This window comes from Triticum aestivum, chromosome 5B, assembly GCF_018294505.1.
Source record: "Triticum aestivum cultivar Chinese Spring chromosome 5B, IWGSC CS RefSeq v2.1, whole genome shotgun sequence".
NCBI classification, from domain to species: domain Eukaryota; kingdom Viridiplantae; phylum Streptophyta; class Magnoliopsida; order Poales; family Poaceae; genus Triticum; species Triticum aestivum.
The window spans coordinates 566,200,952-566,227,075 of NC_057807.1; the positions used below are offsets into that span (position 1 = coordinate 566,200,952).

Consider the following 26,124-nt stretch of genomic DNA (forward strand, 5'->3'; position numbering starts at 1 on the left):
TTGCAAATGCTATGGTGCCTATCATATCTCAGTTCGTTAACCGGCGTCTTTAGCCATTATCCGGTGAAGAGATGTAAGCAACCCGTTGAGGACTTGTTCGGTTTGTGGTTTCCCTAGATGATTCTTACAAGATTTTGATCCGGAATTTTCCCCGTGTAGAATTTGTTCCACATGAACAGGGGTACAAGATTCCAGAGGATTGTGTCTATATTGACCTCATTCCCGAGGAGGATCCTTAGCATTACGTGAGACCTCATGGAATTTTTTTCTAAGGATTTGAGTTGGCATCTCATTCTAACCATTTACTTTTCCTACCCCTGTGATTTGGAAACCATGTAAACTGAACGAGGCCTCAAAGAATAATGGCTAGAGACACGCTCCCCACAAGATAGATTACCAAATCGTTATTTCATCGTCAAACAACCAGAAGGAAAAAACAAGAGCATGAAATGAAACCAAACAAGTTTGGGAATTTCATAAAATGCTCGCGTTTTAATTTTTTTTCTTCCATACATTCAAAAAATGATCACCTTTTAAAAAAATGTTCAGAAATTACATAAACTGTGCATATTTTCAAAAAAAGTATTCTCTTTTATATGAAAAATAGTATTTTCGGAAAAAATCGGAATTTAAAAGAACCACCTAAAAAAGACGGCTACAGTGCCGCCAGTGCATCGGTCGCTGCTCCCGTGCGCGTTAAATGGGCGGCCCAGTCGTGGCCTTCCCCTTTGGGCCTTGATGTCTGACATGGGCCGCTGTGCATCCTCTCTTAAGCTTAAGCTTGAGGCCCAGCCCAGAAAACAGGGCAGCCACCGCCTGCGGAAGCCGCCACGCCACGCCGTGAAACTGTACAGGGTGTTGCAACCGACCGGAGCCGGAATCCGACGGCGCCTCTCCCTCTCCACCGCGCCGAGCTCCCCACAAAACACCGTACGCCTCTCGACCTCCAAGTCCGCCGGCCCCCGACGCCCTCTCCGGCGAGTAGATCAGACCTCTCTCCGCCGCGCCGGATCCCCGCCGCCGCTGACCTCCCTCTCCTCTCCCCTCCCCTCGTCGGCGAAGCCCTCCCCTCCGCCGCCATGCTGCTGGGCGCGAAGGTGGTACCCCGCGACAAGGCTGTGCTGGTGAGCTCCCTTGCATCCCCTGCCTTCCACTTCTCAATCTGCGCACGGGATTTGATTTTCTTTGATTTTACTCCTTTCTGTAGAAGCCAGGAAGCGGCGACGGCTCGGGATCCGACGGCTCCGCCGGGAAGGCGCGCTCCAGGCGTGGCAGCAAGAGGAGGGACAAGGAGGAGAAGCGGAGGCGGAGGCACCGGCGGAGGAGCCGGCGCAGGTCGGACAGCTCGGAGGAGGAGGGGTCGGACGACTCGGTCGACGAGGAGGAGGAGAAGGAGCTGAGCCGGAGCAAGCGCCGGAGGAAGCAGCGCCGCAGGGGGCGCCGCGACTTCTCCGACGAGGATGACTCCAGCGCCGAATCTGATAAAGGGAGAGGTAATGGTAGACGTGGTGGATTTTGTTCAGGTGTAGGCGTGCTTTGGTCAGTAGGGTTTTTCAGGGTGGACTGTGCTTAATCGCGTGGCATTTGCCGGTGCAGGTAGTGGCAAGGGGAAGCGAGGAGGCGCTGCAAGTGACGATGATGATGATGAGGATGAAGAGGAGGAGATCGGAGGTGACGGGATGAGAGCAAGTGAGGTTGTCAGGAAGGAGATGGGGCTTGAATGGATGCTTAAATCGGCAAGCAGCAGTCAGCCGGAGGGCAGCCGTGCTCAGAGGGCTGAGAACGAGGAGGACAAGTTTGAGGCTACACATGAAGAGGTAACGTTATTTACTTCAAACAAAACTTGTTGATGTTCATGTGTGTTCAGTTGATTATCTCATTTTTCTTTCCAATTATTGACGATGACAGGTGAAGAAACCTAACCCGAAAGAAATGAATCCCTATTTGAGGGACAATGGCAGTGGCTATCCCGATGAAGCCACCGCTGCAAATGCAGCCAGTCAGTTGCTTGCGTCCTCCGTTGTCGGTGACGGAGGTGCTAGCTGGCGGCTTAAGGCTTTGAAACGTGCAAAAGAGCAAGCAGCTCGTGAAGGTAGAAAGATTGAGGAGGTGTGTGCATCGCCACATATGCTTATTCAAATACAATTTTAGTTGGTTATTCTCTAACTTCTAAGCTTATTCAATCACTGCAGGTAGTTGAAGAGAGATGGGGTTCATTGGGTCACTTAGCCGCATCAGTCTCAACGTCCAGAGTTGCCCCTTCTTATGCCCACTTGCAGGCCATTAGGGGTAGAAAAGCTGGACAAGGAGACTACTCTGAGAAATCCTCCAAAGTAGATCGGAAGGAGGACCAGCGAGGCGAAGAGAGTGGTGGTGGTCGCCAATATTTGCAAGGCGTCTCCTCCCGGGATCATGCAATGAGAAAACCCAGGCCTGATTCTGTACCTTGGAAGAAAAACAGACAGAATATATCCTCTGAGGATCAAACGCTCATCTCGTCAGCACTAGCAAGCATCAACAAATTTTCTAACGATGGGAGCTTTATGGATAAAATCAGTAACCATGGTAGTAAAAATACAAATGTTTCAAATGTCGAGAAGAGGGATAGTGATCAGAAAGCCCACCAGGAGAGTTCAAAGATATCATCTTCAGTGAGCACACAAAAGCAGCAGGAGAGTTCAAAGATATCATCTTCAGTGAGCACACAAAAGCAGGAGAGTTCAAAGATATCATCTTCAGGTAGCACTCAAAAGCTAAATGCAAACCAGTTAGCTGCGAAGGTTCTGCAGCTCCGAATGAAAGGCAAGCACGAAGAAGCTGACCAACTTTCGGTAAGTGTCTCTATTGTTACTGTGACAAATTGACAGACTGTTCCCCCAGTTTATTAGCAAATCACTAGTTTGTGAAATTGAATTTACAACATAACAGTGATTATTTAATCCATTTGAATGCACATAAAGCCTCTCCAACATTTCCTTGAGAATTAGCAACCAAGCGTGTGCTAGGAACTCTATCAAACAATGTTGGCATAGAAATTTGGACTGTCTATATGGTTAACCTACAGTTTAGGATACAGCGGCTCTATCAAATTTTGTTGTGCTTGCATACACTGCAAGTAGAGGCCACATGAGTTCTTAACTAATAACTTTCTTTTCCTCAGAGAGAGATGGAGACTGTGCTGGAAAACCAGAGTGCTTCTGTTGAAGAGCCTAGGCATGTAAAGGAAAATAGCTCAACCAGGTTTGTCAATCTTATGTTAGAATTCATCTTGCTAGTTGATGCTATGGCTGCCTGTTACCTATCCTAAGTTGTGAGTTGCATTCTGTCTGTTGCTTCCGTGTTGAAACAAATTTTGCTTCAACGTGGTTAAGATGCTAAAATTTCTAAGCAGCACGTGAATATTTTCATGATTATGTTCTACTTATTCTCTGTTCAATACTCTTGAAAGGAAGTGCCGTATGTGCCGTTTAAGACATGTTTGGTTTGTGATGTCCTACTTGCCTTTTTTGCTTTTGGATGTTTGAGCATTTTTGTCTGTGATGCTTGGTTGAAGAAGTGATGCAACCTCATCTATTCAAACTACCCTTGTTGTCATTCTGAACTAGTACATTACTGATACCTGTTCATCTAAAGATGTGCGCCACCTTGTCATATGATGTGATTCTGCAAGATAGCGGTAATGGTTAGCACCCCAGCATTGACCAAGATGGTATCCATACTGTAGTCCAGAAAAGAAATGTGTCTGCATCTGCATGGCTATGCTGAAATCTTAAAGATAGCAAGCATCCACCGCTAAAATGATCATTCAGTTCCATTATGTTATTGTCTTAGTTGCCAGTAACATTTATCAGGCATAGCTGTATGCTATGCAACTGAATTGCTCTCCTGAAATATTTCTGATATCCCTACATGTGTCATATTATGCAAAACAAAATACGCACCTGTATTGCTATGTGGATATACTCTAGTTTGAACAGCAGATCTCTAGTTTATTTGGCTGCCTGACGCATATTGTCTTTTTCAACTGTAGGCATACAATAAAGCCCAGTGCAGCTGATCGCAGGAAAAGAGAAGAGGATGCTGACCTGCATCTTGCAAATAAAATTATGCACAACAAACTGTACACCATGAGTAAAAGTGTAGAGGATGAATATGAATATGGTGATGCTCCCACTAAGAAAGGCAAAAGGACCAGAGAGGCACATCAGGAGAATAGGGGCACTCAGAGACATATTTTGACTCAGAAAGAGCGCTGTTTGTATTGCTTTGAGAACCCATCCAGGCCAAAGCATCTGGTTATTGCTATAGGGAACTTCACTTACTTGATGCTGCCACAGTTTGAGCCTCTTGTTCCTGGGCACTGTGTCATTCTTCCATTGCAGGTGAGAAAATTTACCATGTATTCTCCTGGAAGTACAATTGAGAAATCATCTGTGTATTCTGCTTTAATAAGAAGTAGCCTGCTTCAACTCGATTGTGCTTTTGAATACCCTATTATGGACCCTTATGGTTTTCGTTGCAGCTCCTATGAATTGTCCGTATTTTCTTCTACTTTTATTGATTCTATGTTTTTTTAATGTTTGCAGCACGAGTCTTCAACAAGAACAGTTGATAAAAATGTCTGGGAGGAGATTCGCAACTTCAAGAAGTGCCTCCTGAAGATGTTTGCGCAGCAGGACAAGGATGTGGTTTTCATGGAGACTGTCATAAACTTGGTCAAACAACAGAGGCATTGCATGATTGAATGCATCCCTGTCCCATGCGAAGTTTCAAACAAAGCGCCCATGTACTTCAAGAAGGTCAGCTATCTGTTGCTTTCTGCATGACTAACTGAGAACAATCTGGTCCTCCTGTGCTTGTGGTTCTGATGAAATTCGATCTATTTACTCCAGGCAATTGATGAAGTTGAAGAGGAATGGTCCCAGCACGAGATGAAGAAGCTCATTCCAACGAGCGGTAACCTGCGGCAGGTCATCCCGGAGAACTTCGCCTACTTCCACGTGGAGTTTGGCCTGGACCGTGGGTTTGTCCACGTGATCGACGACGAGAGCAAGTTCGGTGCTGGTTTCGGGCTGAATGTACTCAGAGGGGTGCTCCGGTTGCCGGGGGAGGACATGCACCGTCGCCGGAGGCACGAGTCCATGGATAACCAGAAGCAAGCTGTTGCCGGCTTCATGAAAGGCTGGGAGCCCTTCGACTGGACGAAGCAGCTCGAGTAGAAGATGTAAATACAATCTCAGGAACACTTTTCTTTGGAAGACTCACGCAGTTTGCACCGATAGTTTTGTAGGGAAGAGATTGTACTTGCTGTTGTCATGTATCTGTGTTTTTAAATGCTTTTTTGGTTGAAATTAACATTTGTCAGGGTATAGCTGTGAGCTTTATTACTAGTTCAAATGTATTTTGAAGCGACGACATTAGAGGCAGCCCAGAGTGCCATCATTGACCAAACTAAATGAAATAAAAAGAGGTTTAATTTCTTATTTTTTCAGTAGCAGGGGTCTCTTCTTCCTCGACGTTCCGGTCGCCTTCTTCCTCTACAGCCTCATGCGTGAGCTCGGTGAGCACCGGCGCTTGCTTGAACTGAAGCTCTGGCAGACATGAATGGCCGTGGCAGTGAGCTCAGGCTCCTGCCCTGGCTCCTTGCTTGGCCTCTGCCCTCTGCCGGACTAACACGCACACGCGCGCCGCTTCGTGCCCCAAGTACACCAGCGACGCCGCTCGTTTGATCGCCGTTCGAACGCACCCACACGCACATGCGTGCACGAACTGCGGGCACCTTGGCCCGCTCCGACGAAGCACGCCGCCGTGCGTGCCCAGCATGGTTGATGATCACACAGTCATCAGGGGAGAAGGTTGCTTTTGTCGTCGGTAAGTCTAGACGCGCCCCTTCTCTTCTCCTAAGCATGGTATGTAACTTTTGACTCCTCTTTTATATTTTCTTTGGCAGAATGTGAGGGGTGAAGGAGAATTTGATCTTTGGGTGTGTGTGGGGGAGGAGGGCAATGGCCCCCAACCTTGATATAGTGACTTAAAATATATTGTAGGGTCTTGAATAGAATAAAGTGTAGTCATCTAGCCCCCCCAAAAATCATGTTTTCTCATTAGCCCCCCTCCCCCCGCGACATGTTCGTCTACCTCGAACATCAGCAAAGGACCATTTGGAGTTTGTCCACGCAACATTTGTTTTGGCTTCGTTCATGTTGAATGTTTGCACCGTGTTTGGTGTCGGATTTGAACATTGTAGCATGCAGGTTCCATGCGACTATTCCTTTAATTGGCAATCTTTCACCCTTGTAACGTATACACTTGTCATAACCAAAGCAAAACAAGAAGTGCATGTAAAACTTTGCTCTTTCATGGTTATGCTTTGGTCTTACACTACCTAGCCAAATTGGAGTTCTCTTTGCTGTGAGTTAAAGGACCTTTGCAAAAATAAAATATATAGAAACAAAAAGAAAAGGAGAATTATAAGCCTAGTCATTGCTCTCCAAAGACCACTTTATACTGAAGTGTTGAAATATATTGTGAAAGTTCTGATTGTACTATCATATCACCGTACCCTATATCCTCACCATCCATTTTTGCATCCAAATTCGTGCAAGCAAACTTTTTTTTGGTTCTCCCAAATGAAAGAACATTTGAACCCGAAGCTTTGTAGATCAGCATCACAGATGTACTACCATGTGCAGAAATGTTTTTGGATTTTTTTTTGGCGAAACGTAATTTTTCAAAAATGATACAGTTCATTCGAAATTTGAAATTTGACAAATTGATGTTTCGTAGAAAAAAGGGGAAAAATATACAAAGGGTAGCAATTGTGTATAGTTGACCTGCGATGTTTCAAGGTAATATGTTCTCTTGTTTGGAAGAAACCAAAAAAAAGTGAAGTTTCTATCACTATAATGGTAGCACGAATCTTGATGCAAACTAGATGATCTTTTTTTTGAAAGATCCAGCAAATTGCTGGCTTGATTCAGATTTAGCAGAAAGCAGCGGAAGAACAACATGGTGAAGATCCGAAGATCAAAAAGAGAAAGAAAAAACTGTGGCCCTAATAGCTGCAGAGAGCTACACCCACCACAAACAACATGACTACACAACCGAAGCACCTGTCCTAAGCTAAGCATCACCACCGCTTCTCGAACAACGCCGATCACCTCCGAAGATAGCAGCAGCTCCCACTACAACTTCCCTCGCCAACGCACCATCCACCCAGGAAGCAGGGGGTAGATGGCGGGACTTGGTCGATCCTAGAAAGAGCTTCGTCTTGGACTCATCGATGATGCCGTACATTGCGCCTAGAGCTTCACCTTGAACAGCGGCGAGCACCGGAGGAGCGCCACAAAGAGCTTCCAGGAAGTGCCTCCAAACGTGATGCTCCCAACAGAGGAACGACGTCAAACACGCCGCCATCACGCCGATCCAACACCGGACCTAGGATTTCGCCCGGAGACAAACCACCATCCGAGCACAAGGAAGATGCCGACACACCTCAGGTGACGCCTCCAAGGAGGAAAATGACACCCACAGGCGCCATCGCCACCGGCCTCTTGTCGTGCAGGACTTTCGTCCGTATCGCCGCACACCTTCGCTCGTGCCCACAGAAGCTCGTCCATGCAGTCTCGCACTGCCACCGCCGCATAACCTAGTCGTAGAGGCCATGAAGTCGTGGTCCACCCGGCCCACAGCGAGCCTACAGTGACCAGATCAGTCCCTGCATCTCGCATCTATCACGGCCGGAGCCGCCTGCTCCAGTGTCATAGGACCAGCGCGTAGGGCCGGCGCGCGTCAAACACACCACGGATCTGGCCAGGTTCGACCAGATCCGGCCGCCACACGCCGGAGGGGCGCCGCCCCGCCAGCCCGCGCCGAAACCGAGGCACCTCCACGCGCCCTCGCCTGGCCGCCACCGCGCCAGGACGCGTCCACCCCGGGCCGCGCCCGTGCGCGCCCTTGCCTGCCCGCCACCGGGCCAAGCCGTGCACCATGCCCGCTCGCCCCTGGACGCGCGCCGTCGCCGGCGCCAGATCCGTGTGCCTTGCCGCCTCCACGGCAGGCCGCGCCACGCCCTCGCCAGATCCGCCCTCACCTGGCCGCCCTCACGCCAGATCCACTCGCCTGCACGCCGTACCTGGCCATGCGCGCCACCACGGGAGCCGGACGTCCCGCGCTGCCCGCGCCTCGTGGGGAGGGGAGAACCCCGCCGCCGCCAACGCACGCACGGGCTTTGCCTGGCGCTGTCCCCTGGCGGCGGCGAGGGAGGGGGGGGGGGGGCGAAGGTGTGGGAGGCGGCGGCGACGGGCTGGGGTTTCGCTCGGCCGAAGTCTCTGGACCTACGGCCCCTCCGATGGAATTAAACTAAATGATCTAGCTCAAATATATTGCTCGCCCGGCCTGTTTCGTTCGAAACATCCGATCCGACAAAAACCGATATCTTTAGGCGTTATTTTCTTTGCAGTGCTGCAGCTCCAACTTTGGAACATTTGTCGGTTTTATAGTTGCAGCCTTGGAAAAGTAAATACCAGTGCTACATACTGTACATCTCCCACACATTCCTGTTCTGTACATTCTGAATCTACCTTCAGGCTCTTGTGCTGTACTGTACATATACATATACATACATACACATACAGTTGTCTGCTACATCTAACAACAATGGAGGCCAGTCTATAACAAACCAGAGAGGCCGAGTCTATGCTCGTCGACATGATCCATGGATGGAGGATTCAATGGCTACCGCAGCCGGAGATGCTCCTCTGTCCTGCACACACATGTAAGAAGACTCAGAGACGGATCATTCGACGGCGACCAAGAGCATGAATTAATGGCATGGCAGCGAGCGATATGATGATGCGGCGGAACGGACGGCTCACGCACATGGGGAAGAAGAGGCAGACGAGCGTGAGCAGCAGCGCGAGGACGAGGCAGGCCATGCCGGTGACGAGGTAGGCGCGGCCGAGGAAGGCTTTGCGCCCGCCTAGCGGCCCGGCGGTGGACAGCACCACCGCCTTGCCCCCGTCGAAGCTGTACGTGTTGTAGCTGTTCCGCACCTCCACCGCCACCGTCTCGCCGGCGTCCAGGTCCGCCTCCACCCTCCCGTACAGCTTCCTGAACCGCGGCATCGCCGCCGTCCGCATCCACACCATCAGCTCCTCCTGCTCGCTCAGCTGCACGCCCCACGACCCTCCCGATCATCAGCATCATCGATCGATCGTCGTCGACATGAAAACAAAAGCTCGGTCGAGCTGGGCCTTACGGGCTTTCTCGGGTCGAGCCGCCCGCCGCCGACGAGGCTGCCGTTCTGGAAGTTCTTGGGGTACACGTGCTTGCCGAACAGCCGCTCCCGCTCGCTCCGCCACGAGATCCCGCTCTTGATCACCCTCAGCGCCTCGACGCCGCCGATGCCGCCAGCGCGACGGGGACGGCGGGCCAAGCTGTAGGTGTCGTTGAACAGGCTCCAGGCCACGAGGCCGCATGGCACCACGGGGATGCCTTTGCCGGCGTAGGCTTCAGGCTTGCAGTCCTTTATGTCGGCGTTCGCCTCCTCCTTGGGGTCGCTCAGCTGCGCGATGTTGAAGCTCGTCGCGTACCTGAATTCACCTCGAATTTGAATTCTGACACTTATATCTGGATTCTTACAAATTTTGAATTTGCATGAAATTTGTACCTTCTGTGGTTCTGGTAGAACCGGTCGAGCTGGTAGTATACGAAGATTGGCCTCTTCATAGCATTGGGGATCTACATGCAGTTGAAGGACACTCATTTCACCAAAGCCGTCTTCGTCGATTGAAGGCGTAAAATGGTTCACTTTTCTTTTCTCGGCAACGCTAATTAACGGGAATTGTTCTTTGTTTTCTTAATTACCTTGAGATTTATTGTGCATGTCTTGTTTATCGACGCGTTCTGGATGTAGCCCACTTTGTTGTGAAGCATGTTCTTCGGAACGCATTTCGTGTCGTATCGGTAAACCACTTCGAAGACCTGCCAGAAAGCAAATGTTGTTTCAAACTTGAATTCTATCGAAGGGAAAAGTTTCAAGTACATGTTTGTATAAATAACAACAGAAATTAAGCACAACTACAAGGATATACTTCCTCCGTTCCTAAATATTTGTCTTTTTAGAGATTTCAAATGGACCAGTACATACGGATGTATATAGACATATTTGAGTGTAGATTCACTCATTTTACTCCGTATGTAGTCACTTGTTAAAATCTTTAGAAAGACAAATATTTAGAAACGGAGGGAATATATACCTTGTTTGAAGCCGCGTAGCAAGCAAGGCCAATCGGAATGAAAAGCAAGCCCACGAATACAAGAATGGGAATGACCTGCTTGTCCAAAGTTTGAATTTGTGAAACACGAGACATTTGAAAAAAAAAAGAGTGTGAAATGATGAGGCTTGGGCTAACAATTGGGGTCTCACCATATTGGGTGACAGTATAGGCTTGCACGCTGGGAGTTGTTGCTGAGTAAATGCATGATCTTCAGAATCAACAGAATGGTTGGAGATTAGTATGTACAGTACTTCTCATGAATCTTAACCACGAAAATGATCACCCATCGAGTAAATTACTCATTTTAATGAGGTAAATTGTTGATTTTATATTTTATATGAATAAATTACTTCAGGTTTCTTGTAGCTTTAGTAGTTAAGATTCACCTGATTCTGAGGAAAAGGAAGGTTCTTTTCAGTTTGCAGAGTATCAAATTACCAAAAAATGAATTACGTACAGATCATCTAACAGAACAGTTTAAGATTCAAAGCAGGCTAAAAGAAAAGAACAACTCAGGGATATACTAGTAGAATCAAGCAGCTACGGCTAACAAGAACAATCAAACCTTCTCCCAAAAGAAAACAACAAACCAAGCGTGAGAAAAACAAGAAAGAATCTGCCTCTGTGGGGAGAGAGAAATTACACCGAGGCCTGTTGCGTTTCACCGCTGCGGTGGCCGCCGGCGGGCCGTCCCTGCCGCTGCCGGAGCTCGGTCCGGCGGCGGCGCCACCGTTCGCCGGCGGCATCACAGTACCCTCCCTGAGAAAGAGCACTCCTCCTCCGATGACGACGAACTCCTGGCCTACAGCTGCTTCAAGAAGTGTGCAATGGAGAAGAGACAGGCGAGGGGTTTGGTGCCCCGAACGTCAGAAGGAATTAAACAAGAAATGATGGCGATGTGGGAAAGGATCGGCGAGGTTTAGGAGTAGAGGGGAAGCAAGCAAGGAGGCTAGAGAGGGAGAGACAAGCTGTCCCTGTAAACCACCGGAAAGGCAAGCATCACCTACCTGAACCTACCCGGAGGTCTGCGTCAACCAACTCTCCCTCGGAGAAGAAGTCTCGGGTCACCTGCTCCGGATGGATGGCTTTGGAGTTTGGATCAATATATTCTGTCTTTATCCACTAATATTATCTGTCTGCATTCACTAATACGCCGGCCTGTTGGGTGTTCTTGGCTGCAATTGGCATCGCTAAACAATCGGTCGATAATAATAATAATAATAATAATACGGCCGGAGTGTGCGTCAACGATGATGGATGCAGAGGCCGGGGCGGGGCTGGTTGATCGTCCTTTTTTTAGCTAGGCGCTTTGCTTCTCTGACTTGGGTTCGTTTTTTGGCGATGTGTTTCGGCAGCAATGCCTGTGGAGCCTGTGGAAGAAGGAACTGGGAAGGGAGGGGAAGCATTGGATAATCCGGAGTCGAGAACCAGGTGTCCAACAACACCTAATTAATCAGTCGGATACAGCCAGCAATATCTGTACAAGGGCTACACGCACAGCTGCATTTTGTTCTTGTTCCATGTGTGTTTTGTCTGTGGGTCTCTTATGGGCTGAGTAAGCCAGGAAGCGCCACAATGCGTGAGCGGCATTTTTTATTCCTCGCTTTTGACTTTTGTGATGATGATCGTCATCAATTATGCAGACCAGCAGACGGTTGGCGTGCTTATGTCGTGATTGTTACTCAATGCTTATGTGTTGTGCATATAATAGATGGAGAAGGTCAAGTCCGGCAAAGCAATCTGGGATGATACGTGCGGCTCATTCCGTTTATCTACAGTAGGTGCGTGCATAGAAGTAGGGGCAACTATTCATCTCGGCGCGACCCCACTTGGATATGCCAATTTTTTTTAACTATAAATAAAGTTCAATCGACACATAAAGATGAACTGTCGACGTTTGAAATTGAAAAGAAAAAAAAACATGTTTGATGCATTAGCCGCAACTGCATTATTAGTACAACACAACGGTTTTGGTAAAACCACAAACACAGCTGAATCGAAATATATCTTTCAAAAAACAATGGCAATGGCATGCCCGCATGGTAGAACCACACAAGAGGTCTTGCGCTGTACAAAGGCCCATGTAAAGCAACCCAAGTTTCTTCTATGCATGAAGAGACACTTCTCTCAGTTTCAAACACCGGACAAATACAGAGACTGCATAACCAAATACACCAAAAAAATCTAGAATCCATAGCATCATATAGACATGGTCATCGGGAGAATCTTCTGAGACGCCGGCTGCGGCTTGATCTCCCATGAAGCCTTCTCGACCGACTCTTGAGGGAGAATGAAAGGCAGCGAGATCTCCTTGATCATCAGGTCGCCGCAGAAGGGGCACTCGCTCGCCACGGCGTCGTCCAGCTGTGACCTCAGCTGTTAAAAGAATCAATCACAATGGCATCATCAGCATAAGAACTGCAGGCTGCAGTGTATTATCAGAGTGTGAGCATCACCCGACCTTGTCGACTGTTGGCGCGCTACTGGCAATAGATTCACCGTTCCCGGTCCCGCCGTTGTCTTTTGCTGCTTTCCTGTCCATCAAGCTCAGCTGCTTCTGAAGGTTCAGTATTCTCTCAGCCTACAAGAAGGATGAACGAACAGTTGAACATCCACTGAACTTAAGCCTGGTCTCTACTACCGAGAAATGGAACAGACGGTTGAAATTGTGCAGAGAGACTTACTTGCACTTGGCTGGTGCAGCGAGTTACATGGGCAATCAAACAATTCGCGTGGAAGGCGTGTCCGCAGGGAAACACATAGAAGGGGGCCATGTGTCCAACAGACGTATAGCTTCTCCCTACCTGGTGCAATCCTCCCACGGTCAATATTTTGCGCCGGCATACCTGTTAGTTCAGGACAATGAATTAGCACCATGTCAGATATAACAATAAGTACATACAATTCATATGACGGTGAACCGTCTACCCTAAAACAGGAAAGAACGTGGATGCACTTGAGGGCACAAGCTGCACTAACAAGACAGATATAAAGCCTGTATTGTGGGTCATCTTTTTTCTGAAACTTTGAATTTTACATGCTGCAGAGGGATGGAAACTAATGACTTATTATCACATAAAAACTGCAACAGGCACACAAGTCAGTAAATCTAATATACCAAAGAGACCTCGCAGGGATCATTCTCTTACCCCACATTCCTCCTCGCGATCAATCACTGTAAATCTCTGAGCAAGGGCACCAATATCACTTCTTATGTTGTCTGCTCCACGCGTAGCATCATCCATCTCAGCCTTCAGTTGCTCAATCTGGCTATTATAGTCCTTGAGAGATTTGCAGATTTCTTCCTGTTTGAAACATGCTTTCATTGTTATTGCCACACAAAAGGGCATGGAATAATTAAAACTGAAAAGTGGAACAGTAACTGCAAACTAGGGCAACGTGAATTCATGAGCCTTTAAGACGAAATGAACATTAGAAGGTCGTTTTATATGTACAAAGTAGATCGGACTGCATGAGCTTTCATAAATCTTACTTTAAAGTCATCAATCAATACGAAGTCTGGGAAAAATGGCAAGATATCCTCAATCTTCAGCAAGTTGTTAGTTTCTGATAGAAATTCTATAGCTTTCTTTATGTTCTCCCTCTTGACTCCTTTCTCTTGCTCGATGACATGCTTTGCAACCTTAAGCCACAGCTTCTTCCTAAGCTCTTCATCATCTTCAACTTTGTCTGCTTCTGCCTTTGCAAGCTCCAAGTCCACCTAACGAGGACCAATAAAGTACAGCAATTAGGGAACCTCAGGAAATGAGAGCACAAAAGTCATCAATATGTAAAGGCACAACAGATGCTTCTCAGACAAAACATAGTGAAATTTACCCTCAAAGCAAGTGCCACAGCTTCCTCATGCATGGACATCATGCTGTAAATACGAACACAAGCACGCATCCTCCTTGCTTGGAGACATAGACGCAGAGCATACTGGGGTTCGTAAAAGAACTCAGGTCCATTTGCTTGTCCACTACCAAACTTGGTGTCGAGAAATTGTAAAAGCTGGGACTCGTCCTCCTGCAGACGGGACAGAACAGAGTATAGAAAAACATATAACATCAGTTCGTATGTGCAGCAAATATTAACTTATGGCACTCACAAGTTACAACCTGGTAAACGAATGCAGGAAAGATGAATAATGACATGAGCACAATGCAACAGTAATTGGCATTGCTGTTATGCATGGGGATAAATTCAATGCTTTCAACAGAAATAAGACAAATATCGTTATAAAATTACTCGTCATTTCCTTTCAGTTTGTAAGAACGGCAAGACAATGTACCTTCTTGGCATACAGCACACATGAGCAACAAATGTATGCACTATGGCAAGAAAATATACCTTCTTGGAATACAATGAGAGCAACAAATTGTGGACTCCAGGATCCTCATTGTTCAAATCTTTGACACAAAATTCCAAGTACTTAATGACCTCATGAGTTTCATTCCTGCAAGAATTGCCAACATGTTTACATTCATATATCATCTAAACAACAGAACAAATTAGCTGCTCATGATTGTAGGTTGCTCCAGATCTTTGAGAACAAAGGTACTAAAATACTTTTAATAGTTCGATTCAAAGTTTTTCCATCTAAGTTTTATTTCAAAAAAAGTTTTCCATCTGAGTAGGATTGAAGTCCAATATAGCTGCAGATTTGAAATTAACATTTCAATATAACAGATCTATTTTTACTAATAACAGAAGTATAAGCTACTCCTGTTAGATGATATATTGGACTTAAATAAACGTGTCTAGATACATCCGTATCTAGACAAATCTAAGACTAGTAGTATGGATCGGAGGGAGTAGTAAGGCTGTTCCTACATCAAGACCATAGTATTCTACTAGAAGAAAATGGTAGTAGATAATAAGCTGTTTGCATATCATACTTGGCATGTGGTTCGCTCACATAACGCATCATTGCTGGTATAAGCTTCCCTGGATTCAACTTGTTTCTTGCCATCATCCATGATTCGACGGTCTCGTAAGCATCTAACATGATTAAATCTGGGGCAAATTTATACTGCAAGAACACAAAGTTGTAGGTGAAAATCTCACTTCACTTAACAAATTTAGCTGCTCAATAACCGATATAAGTAAAAAAAAAAAGGTAACTTGCATGCGGTAAACAAAACACCATTTTTTTGAGTACTAGAGAAGTACCACAAGGTCTTCTGGAACATTATGTCGTTGAAGCACTTCCAAGGCTTTCCTTGCTTCTCCTTGCTGAACCAGTAACCGGCAGGAAATTAGCACCGATGCCTCAGCAAAGGTCAATGGGTACGCAGAAGAATGATCCATATAAATAAAATTTGTGTATTATTATATGATTTTTACAGAGAATACGGTGCATCAAAGTGAAGCAATGGGTTCAACAGAACATGTGGAACAAAGTCCAGTGCAGCAATACTTCATAAAGCACTTGTGATGAGACAAACGTAAAAGATTAAAGTCTGGAGACATTTATAGAACGATGTATCATGTGGAATAACTATTCCCTCTATTATTTTTACACATATACGAATTTATTCAAAAATTAAAGTTGTTCAAGAAAAATAGAGAGAAGGGAATTTAGTGGTAGACATTTATAGTAAGGACACAAGATTGACCTAGCTTGTTATTATTAAGATGAAAGTCTGGAGACATTTATAGATCAATGTATCATGTCGAATGACTATTCCTCTATTACTTTACACATATAAGAATTTACTAACAAAATGAAGTTGTTCAAGAAAAAGGGAGGAGGGAATTTAGTGGCAGGCACTTATGAAGGTATGCACTGGCCCAAGCCCATTCCAGTACATATGTTACAGGAAAATGCTTCTAAAAAATTAGCTAGAAAGGTTATGCGATTTGCCTGCTGCTTTCTGATCTTCGCTAAAGCATGGCATAAAAATATTATGATAAGACTAGGTGGCACTTGTGTTCGATATCATGTACGCTCAACAACAGTAGTGTTAAGACCTTCCTTAAGCGCATCTCAACTTGGGGGGGGGGGGGGGGGGGGGGGCTTTCTACGTTGCATGGGTACTTGGATACGTGATACGGGGATACGCCCGATACTCCAAATTTCTAAAAACTAGGATACAGGGATACGTTTGCATATGTATTAATTATTAAAATTATGAAAAAGATAAGGATTTTTTTATAGGAAGTGATGAAGTCTTTCAGCAAATACTCCAGGTTTCCTTTAGATCATCTCATGAGAATTCAGCTTGCTGCAGGAAATCAGCTCCACCACCAAATAGCTCATATCTATCTATCCAATGTCCCAAAATTTCAATGGGCCAGATATATACTGCCGTGATTTCCTTGAAATAAGGCACAAATTTTGATGCACATTAACTAAATCTTCAGCATGTGCAGGGTTGAGCCTACAAGAAAAAGAAAAGATAGTACAGGATACGTATGGCAGCAGTATCCTAGGTGTATCAAACATTTTTTTCTTCTTTATTTTATAATCAAAAAATCGAGGGATACGTATCGGGGCAGTATCCGGCTGGATACGCGCGCTTTCTGAAGTATCCGCGCAACATAGGGTGCTTTCTCAGAACCCCAGCAATACTTTCCACAATACTAAATCTAACATATGGGTCCCACTTGTCAGTGGCACGGTGGTTCAGCGGGTGCTCCGGCGGCTCGGGTGACGTGGCACTTATTGGGACTCATATTGGGAGGGGTCAATTATCCGAACATGGTGGGGGAGTTGGGCTGTTTTATTGGGAGTCCCCAGTAATTTTTCGCAGAAAGGGGTTCTGTTGGAGCAGGTTTTTGGTCCAACTCCCCCAACATCTGATTTTTATTGGGGAAAGGGGTTCTGTTGGAGATGTTCCAAGTTAATAACTGCCTGACCTGAATGTAATGATGAACCACAATTTCATACTGGCCCTTCAAACCAGCAAAATACACCAGCTCATCCACTCTGCCATAACTGTCAACATTTTGAAGAGATTGATCAGAGGCTCATACATGCAACCATCAAAACAGAGAAAACACAGGGTAGCTCATGCATTATACAAGTACAAAAGAACCATCTAAACTACATAATCAGCATAATTTTACATTCACCCATTTATACAACTCAGTGCGTCTTAGTCCATATAACCTTACATAATACTCCCTCCGCCCCAAAATAAGTGTTGCTGATTTAGTACAAAGTTGTACATTAGTACAAAGTTGTACTAAATCAACGACGCTTATTTTGGGACGGAGGGAGTATAATATATGTACAGATGTCCTGGGATTATATAACAAAAACAGCAATTAGCTTTCCGATCATCTCAGGTTCCTTGGTGTTTTAATTCTTATTCACAGATTTTGATCGATGCTTCACGTTTATGTTCAGCTTATCACAAAGATACAACATGCAGTCTCAACTGCTGCATTATGCATGTGCTATCCAAAAATATGCTGTATGCATATATGTGAATGTCCAAACTAAGAATCTACTTAACTGAGATGTAATGTGCACTAATAATAGGCATACCTTTCCAGTAGTATCATTGTTGTTGCTTCATCTAATACATCTTTGCTATCACTGAGAAACGCACGGAATTCATCTACTACTGAACGATATGCCGAGCTATTGGAATTTGTTACTGTATTTGTAGTGGTGCCTGTGCCATCTTCCAACAGGAGACGGTTAATCTACAGAAGTGGTGCAAAATATACCGAGTAAGCCCCACAAACTCAGTTATGCAACCAAATATTGAAGCAATATTTCCAGTATCAATGCAATTTAAGTCACATTATTTTGAATGCTGGATAATGCAATCATGGGCAGTAGGTACCTTATCTAAGTACAGTTCAGTAGCCCAAGTCGAGATCATCGTTATTTGCATCTTGTCATCTTTGGTGAGGTTATCAAGCCTTCTCAATAAGAAAGTCCTGAGAGCATCCTGTCAGGTAGACAAAGTCAACGATTGCAGACATAAATCCGACAAGACATAGACAGTGTAACACTGTAAAATCTTATGAAATAGTGCACCCAAGCACAACAAAAGCTTACTGTAAGTAAATGCACAACCTTAATGATACTATATTTGTCATGATGAATATTGGAAGTACTAAAACTACAAGATCAGGATAAATGAATAGATCTCACATAAGTTTTTCAACAACGCACATTGATTAGTAGGAGTACTCTAGAAGAATAGTACATTCAAAAGCTTGCAAAAATGTACTGAAGTTTTGAGTAAATTACCTGCTCACCTACGGATATAAACTTTAAACTGATCTCTTCAAATGATAAAATATAGTTCATCTGAAACCAAAGAACAAGTCCTCAAATGAACAAGGACAACAAAATATCAAGAAAAGCTACTAAGGAACACAATTAACAGTATGGCTTTCACCTTTGCATAAAATGAAGCTGCTATGTAATATTCTTTTGCAGCAAATGCAGCATCAGCCTGCAAAAGAAATGGTTTTGAATAACAGAAGGCATTGATCATTGCAATATTCCAAATAACATCCAGCATATCATCAATTCATCATATATAAGAAAATGATGCAGGAGCACAAAAGAATGCATGGGACGATTCTGCGAACATGCTCACATGCATCGAGATGTATGAACATCGTTTCACATTGATCTCTAGGAATACAAACATTACCTGCACGAGATAAACTTGGTCCCTTTGGAAAGGGTTAAGGCAATGGGACAAAGCAACAGCATATGCCTTCATATCCAAGTACACTTGCCACATGTCACGACCCTCATCAGACGTAGAAACCTAAATGACAAACAATATTAGTAACATTATTACATGACTCAAAAGCAAGTATCAGAATTCCGAACCTGGAATATAGAGGTTTCATCAAATGCATAGAAAACTCCAGTTGATGCATCACTACAAAGCCCGATGATTCCTTTTGAAGATTCAGCTGTATTATCAACTACAAGCTCCTCCACAATTTGCTGACTGATTCTGTTCACTACCTAAGAAATACAGGTTATGTGATGCCTTGCCTTTATAAGTACTAGCTCGTGGGGAAGATAAAAAACAATTCAAGAGAGCAAAATAAACCACAGATAAAATATGCAAATCCATTTATAGAACCATCTTACCTTAATTTTGTCTTCAATCAAGAGCAGAAAATGGAACTCAGACACTGCAAATGACGCTGGTTTTATGTTGGAATCTCCAAGTTTTGAATAGTCAAAGAAACCTTTGTTTTCCACAAAGTTTTCATCTCCACCCGTAGAGCTGCAGAACTAAAATTAGTGAGAATAAAAACAAATACTACATAAATAAAGTGTTCTAAATTGAATTCCCCAATATATAGTTCAAGAATAAAGCAGTAACTAAAATATTATTATAGCAAGAAAAAGTAAAACAGCACCATAGTTTTTTTGAGAGGGGGCAATAGGTTTTTAAAAAGCCTCATATTGACACTTGACCATTGACCTTGCTTCTTAACATTAGGTTTAATCTTGGGTTATGACTAAGCTGGCTTGGTGCCGAAAAACTGGCTTAGTGCTTGGCTTGATATGAATAAAGGTTGAACCATGCCCCAAAAGAACGGTTCAAGAAGCTAGCTGGAGATTATGGAATTTAAACTTCATAGGCAAATCTAGAGTAACACAAGCATTCATTAGGCTCATCTTATAATGTTCGTTCTATTTGGAAACAGAATTTGATTTCTCACAGTTTCATGTTATTAAGCTAAACATTGATCATTAATGTCTGTCACAATAAATAGGTACAAAGCCAATATTTTGGAAGCACCCCCGGAAAGGAATCTAAGTATCTCATTTTCATGTGGACTGTCTAAGTCATATTATGTGCATTAGTAGTTCATGTTCAAAAAGTTACGACAAATATGAGTATTAGGAGCATATCAGAAATTCATTGTTAGGTGCAATCTGGTTAGACAAAGCCATGATCTACTTCCTTTACAAATTACAAAACAGAATTTAGCAAAATATAGAAACAACATATTTCACCTGTGTTGAGCTCCAAAATTGAGTTCACCGTAATAAATTCCAGCTCCAGAAAGCCATCCAAAGTGTTTAGCCCTTCTTTGCTTGATAAAGAAGTGTAGTTCACTGGACTCCATGCAATGGATACATATGTTACAAACATAAAATTCTTATGCACAATAATAGTGTATAGAAGGCAGTCCCTTTGCTGCATCGTAAAAATAAGACCAAGATAGACTTACCTATTAGGTATTTCTCCTGGGAGCTCCATGAAGTGAATGGCACGGTCGGTATAGCTAGCAAAAACAGTCTGTGCAACAAGATTTATATATTAGACTATATCTTAAGAAAATGAGGGCATATGCAGATCTTGCATGTCTGATTTCTTTTGGCTGAAGCAGGTCTGAAATTCAAAACCAAAATCGCAACCGAAAAACTGAAACACAACATAAAAATCTTCTGCAGAAAAATGTGTAGTATCTGCTGCTGCTAACAGAATGACAAGGCATTCCAAGCGTACGTTCTAAATTCTGATCATGTACATCAATCTACAAGGCATACTGACTTGAAATTGCTGAAATAAGGTATAGAATTTTCCATGTTACCGAGTCACGTACTCACGTTACTCAATGTAAACAAGATCAACAATGATTCTTTTGATTTAAACTAAGTTGTTTTTCTCACAAATAGGCTCACTATCGATAGTTAATACCACATCGGAAGATGCAACGAAAAAATTGAGAAATACTACTTACTTCCAGAGAACCAATGCCGGTGAACGAGTAAAGCCGTGTGGGTGTGACAGCCATCACATAGTATCTCGTGGCGTTCCCAACCACAGCTGTCTCCATCTGCGCAACCAAATTGCTCAATAACACTCCCTCCAACACAAATGTAAGCAATGAACCATGGCGCCGGTAGCAACAATTCAAACCTGCAGGTCCTTGATGCCCTCTCGCAGCTCGGTGAGCTCGAAGAGCAACTTCACATACTTCTCCTTCTTATCAGCCTCGTCCACGGCCATCTCAAAGATCTGTCCAGCCTCGGTCCCCAGGATCACCTCCTTGGTTGACGCTGCAGCAACAAAATCACAGAGAATAACCAATCAAGAACAGTGAAACAGCAAAGAAGACCGTGGATCATCAAAATATAGTTGGATCGATCAGCAAAAACCTTCGGTGATGGCTTGGCGATTCCAGGCAACAGCATTGACGAGGAGGCCACGGAGGCGGGGGAGTGGCTTTGGGCGCGGCCACCTGGCATGGTGGTAGTATGTCTCTGCGCCACCCGGGTGGATCACCGTGACAACACAGTGCTTGCCACCGGGGTCCAGGAAAACCCGGTGCACTGCATGGTCGCCGGAGCGGCCGCCCCCAAGGTCGATATCTGAAGGAGAGGCGACAGTTATTAGCCAAACAAAAACTGGTCTGCGAAGAGGAGAGAGGAGAGGGGGTAGGGGTGGAGACTTGCCCAGGGCGTCCTCAAAGGAGAAGTCGTGGCGGACGAGCCAGCCACGGGAGGTGCCAAGGACGATGACATCACTGCCAGCAGCCATAGAGGTGACGGCCCCGTGGCCCCTCGCGGCCTGGCGCTCTAGGGGGTCGACGGAGAAGAGCTGGCCAGCATCCATGGCAGACGGTAGATGAGTTCGTCAGAGATTCTGGGCTCAGGGTCAGTTTTTGTCTGGGATCACTGGGCCAGTTCTTTTCAGCTGCAGATTCTGCAGAAGTGGATTCTGCTGGGCTGCCCAGGGAATCAGTTGAGTGCAGAATCCCCTGAGAAACTGCAGTCCAGTTCTTTTTAACTTCTGCATTTTGAAATTGTTGTATGAGCTGTCTGTTGAAATGTGAAATGTCTATACTACCCTGACTGGGTGTGTTGAGTAGCTAACACCGAGATATTTCGTACTGTTTTACCGAGAATATGAGCACCAAAACGATTTACAAAGATCATAAAGTGCTAAATATTACTCCCTCCGTCCCAAAATAAGTGTCTTGAGCTTAGTAAAAATTTGTACTAGAGCTAGTACAAAGTTGAGACGCTTATTTTGGGACGGAGGGAGTACAATAAAAAAAAGCTGTAAAGTTTTCTTCCCAGCAAAACAATTTACAAACAACATAGATAAATTGTTCAATGCCATACATCTTATGCGCAAAACACAAATGCTTGCAGACCCATGTGTTGTAGGTACACAAATTGCCAACGAGATTTGGAAGCATCCATGTGCTTGTACAATTATTACATGTTCCCGGATTAGTAGTTCTCTCTGTTGCTCAGAACCAGAGGCGATCTAGGATTTAAAACAGGGTGATCCACTTAAGCGAAAATTGACAACAGATATGGCATGCCAACGTTCTAATTAATTTACTGATAGCACATGGAAATAGATCAATATTGTCTTACACACATACCAAAAATCGCATAAGAGAAGCCGACATAATACATACCTTGAGAAGGTCAAAGAAGACTATGCGGCATTCTTAATTTGTTAGGGTGGCATTGTTAGAGTAACTTGTTAAGAGTGGCAAACAATCAGACACGTCATTATTATGTCACTGATCAGGTGTTCATGTGCTGGACATCAAAATTATGCGTATGTGTTCACAGGACCGTGTGTTCGTGTACTGGATAGCAAGTCTGATTGTTTAGTTAACGCGATAAACCTGACTTTTCCACCTGATTGATGCAATAGACAGCAAAGAGCAAACCCTAAATCAGAACTTGAGGAATGGGCAGTGCGGCAGCGGACAACTTACCTCAAGTCCTCAAATCGGGCTAAAGGCTGGCCGCCGGACAGGGCTGCTGGCTTGCTGCCGGCCGAGCGCCGGAGTCAGCGGAGGGCGGATTGGGCGGCGGGCGTCGGCTTGCAGGGGCGCCAGGGGGGCGCGCTGGCGCCGAGCGCCGAGCGGGCCGGGGCGGATCCTGGTCCTCTAGCGACGGCTACGGCGTCCGGCGAGGCAGGCCGCGAGCAGGCGAGATCGGGAGCCGAGGTCGGAGACGAGAAGGGGCTGCCGGGCTGATGCGCCTGTCCCGGTGTCCCTTCGTGCGTTTTTTTTTAGTGGTCTGTGAGTTGTTTGTTGGGCTAGCCCGCTGAGAAACGGACGAGTAAGCCATCATTTATTGGCCCTATTATTCTCCTCTGGCCCATCTGTAATTTCCTATGGTTAGGCCGGTCTAAAATCCCAGGCTGGGCCGCAGCCCACACTGTAGATCCGCCAATGTATGGTGAAGGGGCGGGGTATTGGGAAGAAGATGCCAGCTGTTGGATTTCAATCGAACGAGTGGGAAAATGATGTGGTTTTTTCATTGATATGAGCTTTATTATATTGAACTAAATTTCGGTTACAATATGCCATCAGGCAGCTGATGAGAAACTCCAGAGCTTTGATCAAGCTAACTCTCGTCCCATCCAGCATACAAGCACATTGTGCACAGTGATGGGCCAACATATTCAGAGATCGTCTAACATGATTAACCGAAAAGGAAGCAAAACTAATGGAGATCTAATTCGCCTCTTGGGAGCATATGATCCTACTCACCAAAAATGTTTTTTGCAAATGCCCAAAAAATGTGAGAAAAAATAGATGTGTTCATTGTCAGAATGAAATGATACTTCAAATTTTTTAGGGGGAAAGTTTAAGCATTTTGACTTGTGCAAACAAAAAAAGTCAAACGACAAATGCTACACTTAATTTTGTTTTTCTTCACTGATGAAACAATGCTATCCCATTTCGCATGAAAATTGTCAAGCACGCTTGTTTCACTAACAAGAACATCTACAAAAAAAAAATTAAGATTAATTTAGTATTTATTTTGAATTCATTGTTCATCCGAGAGCATATGCACCGGAGAGACAAAGTGGCCATCCTTAAGACTAAGTACTATCTCTTCAAATTCCCCTTTTTAGGGACCAATTCTCTTAGTATAAGCGCTGCAATTGAGCGAGATTGTTGCCCAAGTTCCATAGGTTGACTAACTTCAAGCAGTCCACCTACACCATCACTTGTGAGTAACCATGAAGTTGGGCAAAGATCACCCCCTCTTGAAGAGCCAAAAGTTCAGTGATGAATGAGTCTAGGACTCCCCGAAGAGGCTTGCTCCAAGCCTCGAGAAACGCGAAATGAGATTGGGCTACACTTCTCGCTCCTCCATGCATGGCCTCAACATTAACCAAACCATTGATATTGATTGTCACCCATCCTGGATCAGGTGGTCTCCAGCATTGTCCCGTCGGTGTCTTCGTCCAGCCAACCGAAAGTTCTAGCACGGATAACATTTTATGAACCCATTTAAGCGCCTGCACCGGATCATAACCATCACGAACATGAGGCCATTGTTGCAAGAAGAACAAATTGAGTGCATAATGGCGATAATCTTGCATCTATCATCCTTTGGGAAGATCTAATTCAACAAGATATCCCTAGCCCAAGTTTTTGGATGTAGGCTCGGTAAATGAAGATCAAGTTGACCCTTAAGAGCAATCCATAACTTTTTTCACGCGGGTGCAACTAATGAGCGCATCATCGAATCATCATCCATGGCCTGACATAAGTCACAAAGGACAAGCTGTTTTATGTGTATGTACTTTAGATACATTGGATCTCGAAGGATGTCGCGAAGACCAGACCACAACTATTTGTTTGCAGATGAAGATTTATGTAGTCGTTCTTCCTCAAAAGTACTAAACTCATTAGGAGTCACAAGAGAGCGATATGTTGATTCATAGAGTAGACGCATGATCTCTCCAAAGCCCATGACAAAGTATTTTCGCTACCGGAAGAGTTCATACAAATATTGAGGATTGCTTCTACGATCGGTAGGAAAAATTTCTGATGAACAACTTCCATGTTCGAGTTTCCTGTGTAGTTGTTGATCGAATCTGAAACTTTAGAGAGCGGGGCGACCCCATGCGCCCCCTTGGTTTCAAAGTTGTAGTTTTTGGATTCCAACTGTCTATCCACATTGATATAGTCGTATCGTCACCAACTCAATGGATCAAACCCACTTTGAAGGCCTCCTTTCCGACCACAATCGCCTTCCAAGTGGTCGACGCTCGAGCTGAAGTTGTTGCCTGAAGAAAACCCGAGTGAGAATAGTATCTCCCATTGGACACCCTAGCACACAACGACTTAGGATGATGCATCAGGTGCCAACCATGTGTTGTGTTGCCAAGCTTTGCTAGGTTGAAGAAATGAAAATCACTGAACTCCACCCCGCCCTTGACTTTAGGTGTAGCAAGCTTCTCCAACGATAACCAATGAAGAAGTTGTTTGACCCATATAGACATCGGGGAAAGAGATATGGTTGCGAAAACAATTTGGCTGTAGTCTCGTTAAAGCATATGGGCATTGTATATATCATTTGTTCTTTAGCTTACCCCTTTGTTTTTAAGTTTGGAAAGTTATGGTAGAGCAGCTTCCAGACATGCATGAGAATAGAGGGCTTGTTTCCATGAGAAGCTATGTGCAAATTTTAGTTTTTTCAGCTTGTTATTCTGCAAACTCATTTTTTACCAACTTTTGCAAACTCATAAGCAGGTTTGCCTCGGCTTCAAAGCTGCTCACCCATAATTTCTCGCCTAGTGCGAGATAAACGTGGCGCTCACCTACACCGCCCCTACATGGGTCGTGGCCTAGTAGTAGGATGATATGATTTGCTATCCCGGGTCGAGGTTTATTTGGTTTTTCAAAAAAAAACAAGGGGCCGTTTTTTTCTTGTTTTAGTGTGTTTTTCTTTTAGTTTTTTTCTTCTTTTCCTTTTACATTTCTTTTGTATTTTGTATTTTTGGTTTTTTTGTTAAAAAAAGCATGTTTAAAGTACATGGAGATCTTTTTTAAACATATTTTAAAATCACATTACATGGGCATTTTTATAAAAGAACACTTTTTAAAAACTACATGGGCATTTTTT

General features: G+C 44.7%; 3 protein-coding genes across 4 annotated transcripts; 1 reads left to right on the top strand and 2 right to left on the bottom strand.

Moving 5' to 3' along the window:
- Nucleotides 1-843: 843 nt before the first annotated feature.
- Nucleotides 844-5,483, top strand: LOC123113255 (CWF19-like protein 2). 2 transcript variants are annotated; one of them, XM_044534454.1, is made up of 9 exons: nt 844-1,124; nt 1,208-1,493; nt 1,597-1,817; nt 1,909-2,109; nt 2,193-2,831; nt 3,161-3,240; nt 4,031-4,382; nt 4,587-4,799; nt 4,893-5,483. In XM_044534454.1, exons 1-9 carry the CDS (start codon nt 1,080-1,082, stop codon nt 5,217-5,219), a joined length of 2,364 nt encoding a protein of 787 aa, XP_044390389.1. In that variant the 5' UTR covers nt 844-1,079; the 3' UTR covers nt 5,220-5,483. The 2 variants fall into 2 exon arrangements, with proteins under 2 accessions (XP_044390389.1, XP_044390390.1); XM_044534455.1 differs by having other exon boundaries at nt 847-1,124; nt 1,211-1,493.
- A 2,966-nt stretch (nt 5,484-8,449) lies between these two features.
- Nucleotides 8,450-11,651, bottom strand: LOC123113256 (ALA-interacting subunit 5). The gene is made up of 9 exons (XM_044534456.1): nt 11,288-11,651; nt 10,924-11,088; nt 10,430-10,488; nt 10,260-10,334; nt 9,868-9,984; nt 9,671-9,741; nt 9,260-9,593; nt 8,881-9,170; nt 8,450-8,764 (listed from the first exon to the last, which is right to left on the bottom strand). Exons 2-9 carry the CDS (start codon nt 11,024-11,026, stop codon nt 8,737-8,739), a joined length of 1,077 nt encoding a protein of 358 aa, XP_044390391.1. The 5' UTR covers nt 11,027-11,088; nt 11,288-11,651; the 3' UTR covers nt 8,450-8,736.
- Nucleotides 11,652-12,248: 597 nt separating this feature from the next.
- On the bottom strand, nt 12,249-23,271 carry LOC123113257 (vacuolar sorting protein 18). Its single transcript, XM_044534458.1, has 24 exons — nt 22,971-23,271; nt 21,685-22,021; nt 21,388-21,600; nt 21,149-21,288; nt 20,970-21,065; nt 20,457-20,524; nt 20,239-20,340; nt 19,360-19,498; nt 19,090-19,230; nt 18,905-19,024; nt 18,644-18,700; nt 18,493-18,552; nt 18,080-18,187; nt 17,776-17,936; nt 17,142-17,220; nt 15,453-15,515; nt 15,179-15,312; nt 14,631-14,736; nt 14,118-14,306; nt 13,774-14,001; nt 13,430-13,585; nt 12,965-13,126; nt 12,742-12,861; nt 12,249-12,656 (listed from the first exon to the last, which is right to left on the bottom strand). The coding sequence occupies exons 2-24, from the start codon at nt 21,842-21,844 to the stop codon at nt 12,480-12,482; spliced, it is 2,979 nt and encodes a 992-aa protein (XP_044390393.1). The 5' UTR covers nt 21,845-22,021; nt 22,971-23,271; the 3' UTR covers nt 12,249-12,479.
- Nucleotides 23,272-26,124: the final 2,853 nt, after the last annotated feature.

Excerpts from the sequence above, each read along its gene's own strand:
- LOC123113256 (XM_044534456.1), bottom strand. The coding sequence starts at position 11,026 with ATGCCGCCGGCGAACGGTGGCGCCGCCGCCGGACCGAGCTCCGGCAGC. Across the intron at positions 10,489-10,923 it reads GAAACGCAACAGGCCTCGGT|ATCATGCATTTACTCAGCAA; the intron begins GTAATTTCTCTC and ends TTGATTCTGAAG. Across the intron at positions 10,335-10,429 it reads CTATACTGTCACCCAATATG|GTCATTCCCATTCTTGTATT; the intron begins GTGAGACCCCAA and ends TTGGACAAGCAG.
- LOC123113257 (XM_044534458.1), bottom strand. The coding sequence starts at position 21,844 with ATGGATGCTGGCCAGCTCTTCTCCGTCGACCCCCTAGAGCGCCAGGCC. Across the intron at positions 20,525-20,969 it reads CCGGCATTGGTTCTCTGGAA|ACTGTTTTTGCTAGCTATAC; the intron begins GTAAGTAGTATT and ends CTTGTTGCACAG. Across the intron at positions 18,188-18,492 it reads TTATATCCGTAGGTGAGCAG|GATGCTCTCAGGACTTTCTT; the intron begins GTAATTTACTCA and ends TCTACCTGACAG.
- LOC123113255 (XM_044534454.1), top strand. The coding sequence starts at position 1,080 with ATGCTGCTGGGCGCGAAGGTGGTACCCCGCGACAAGGCTGTGCTG. Across the intron at positions 1,125-1,207 it reads CCCGCGACAAGGCTGTGCTG|AAGCCAGGAAGCGGCGACGG; the intron begins GTGAGCTCCCTT and ends TCCTTTCTGTAG. Across the intron at positions 1,818-1,908 it reads TTGAGGCTACACATGAAGAG|GTGAAGAAACCTAACCCGAA; the intron begins GTAACGTTATTT and ends TGACGATGACAG.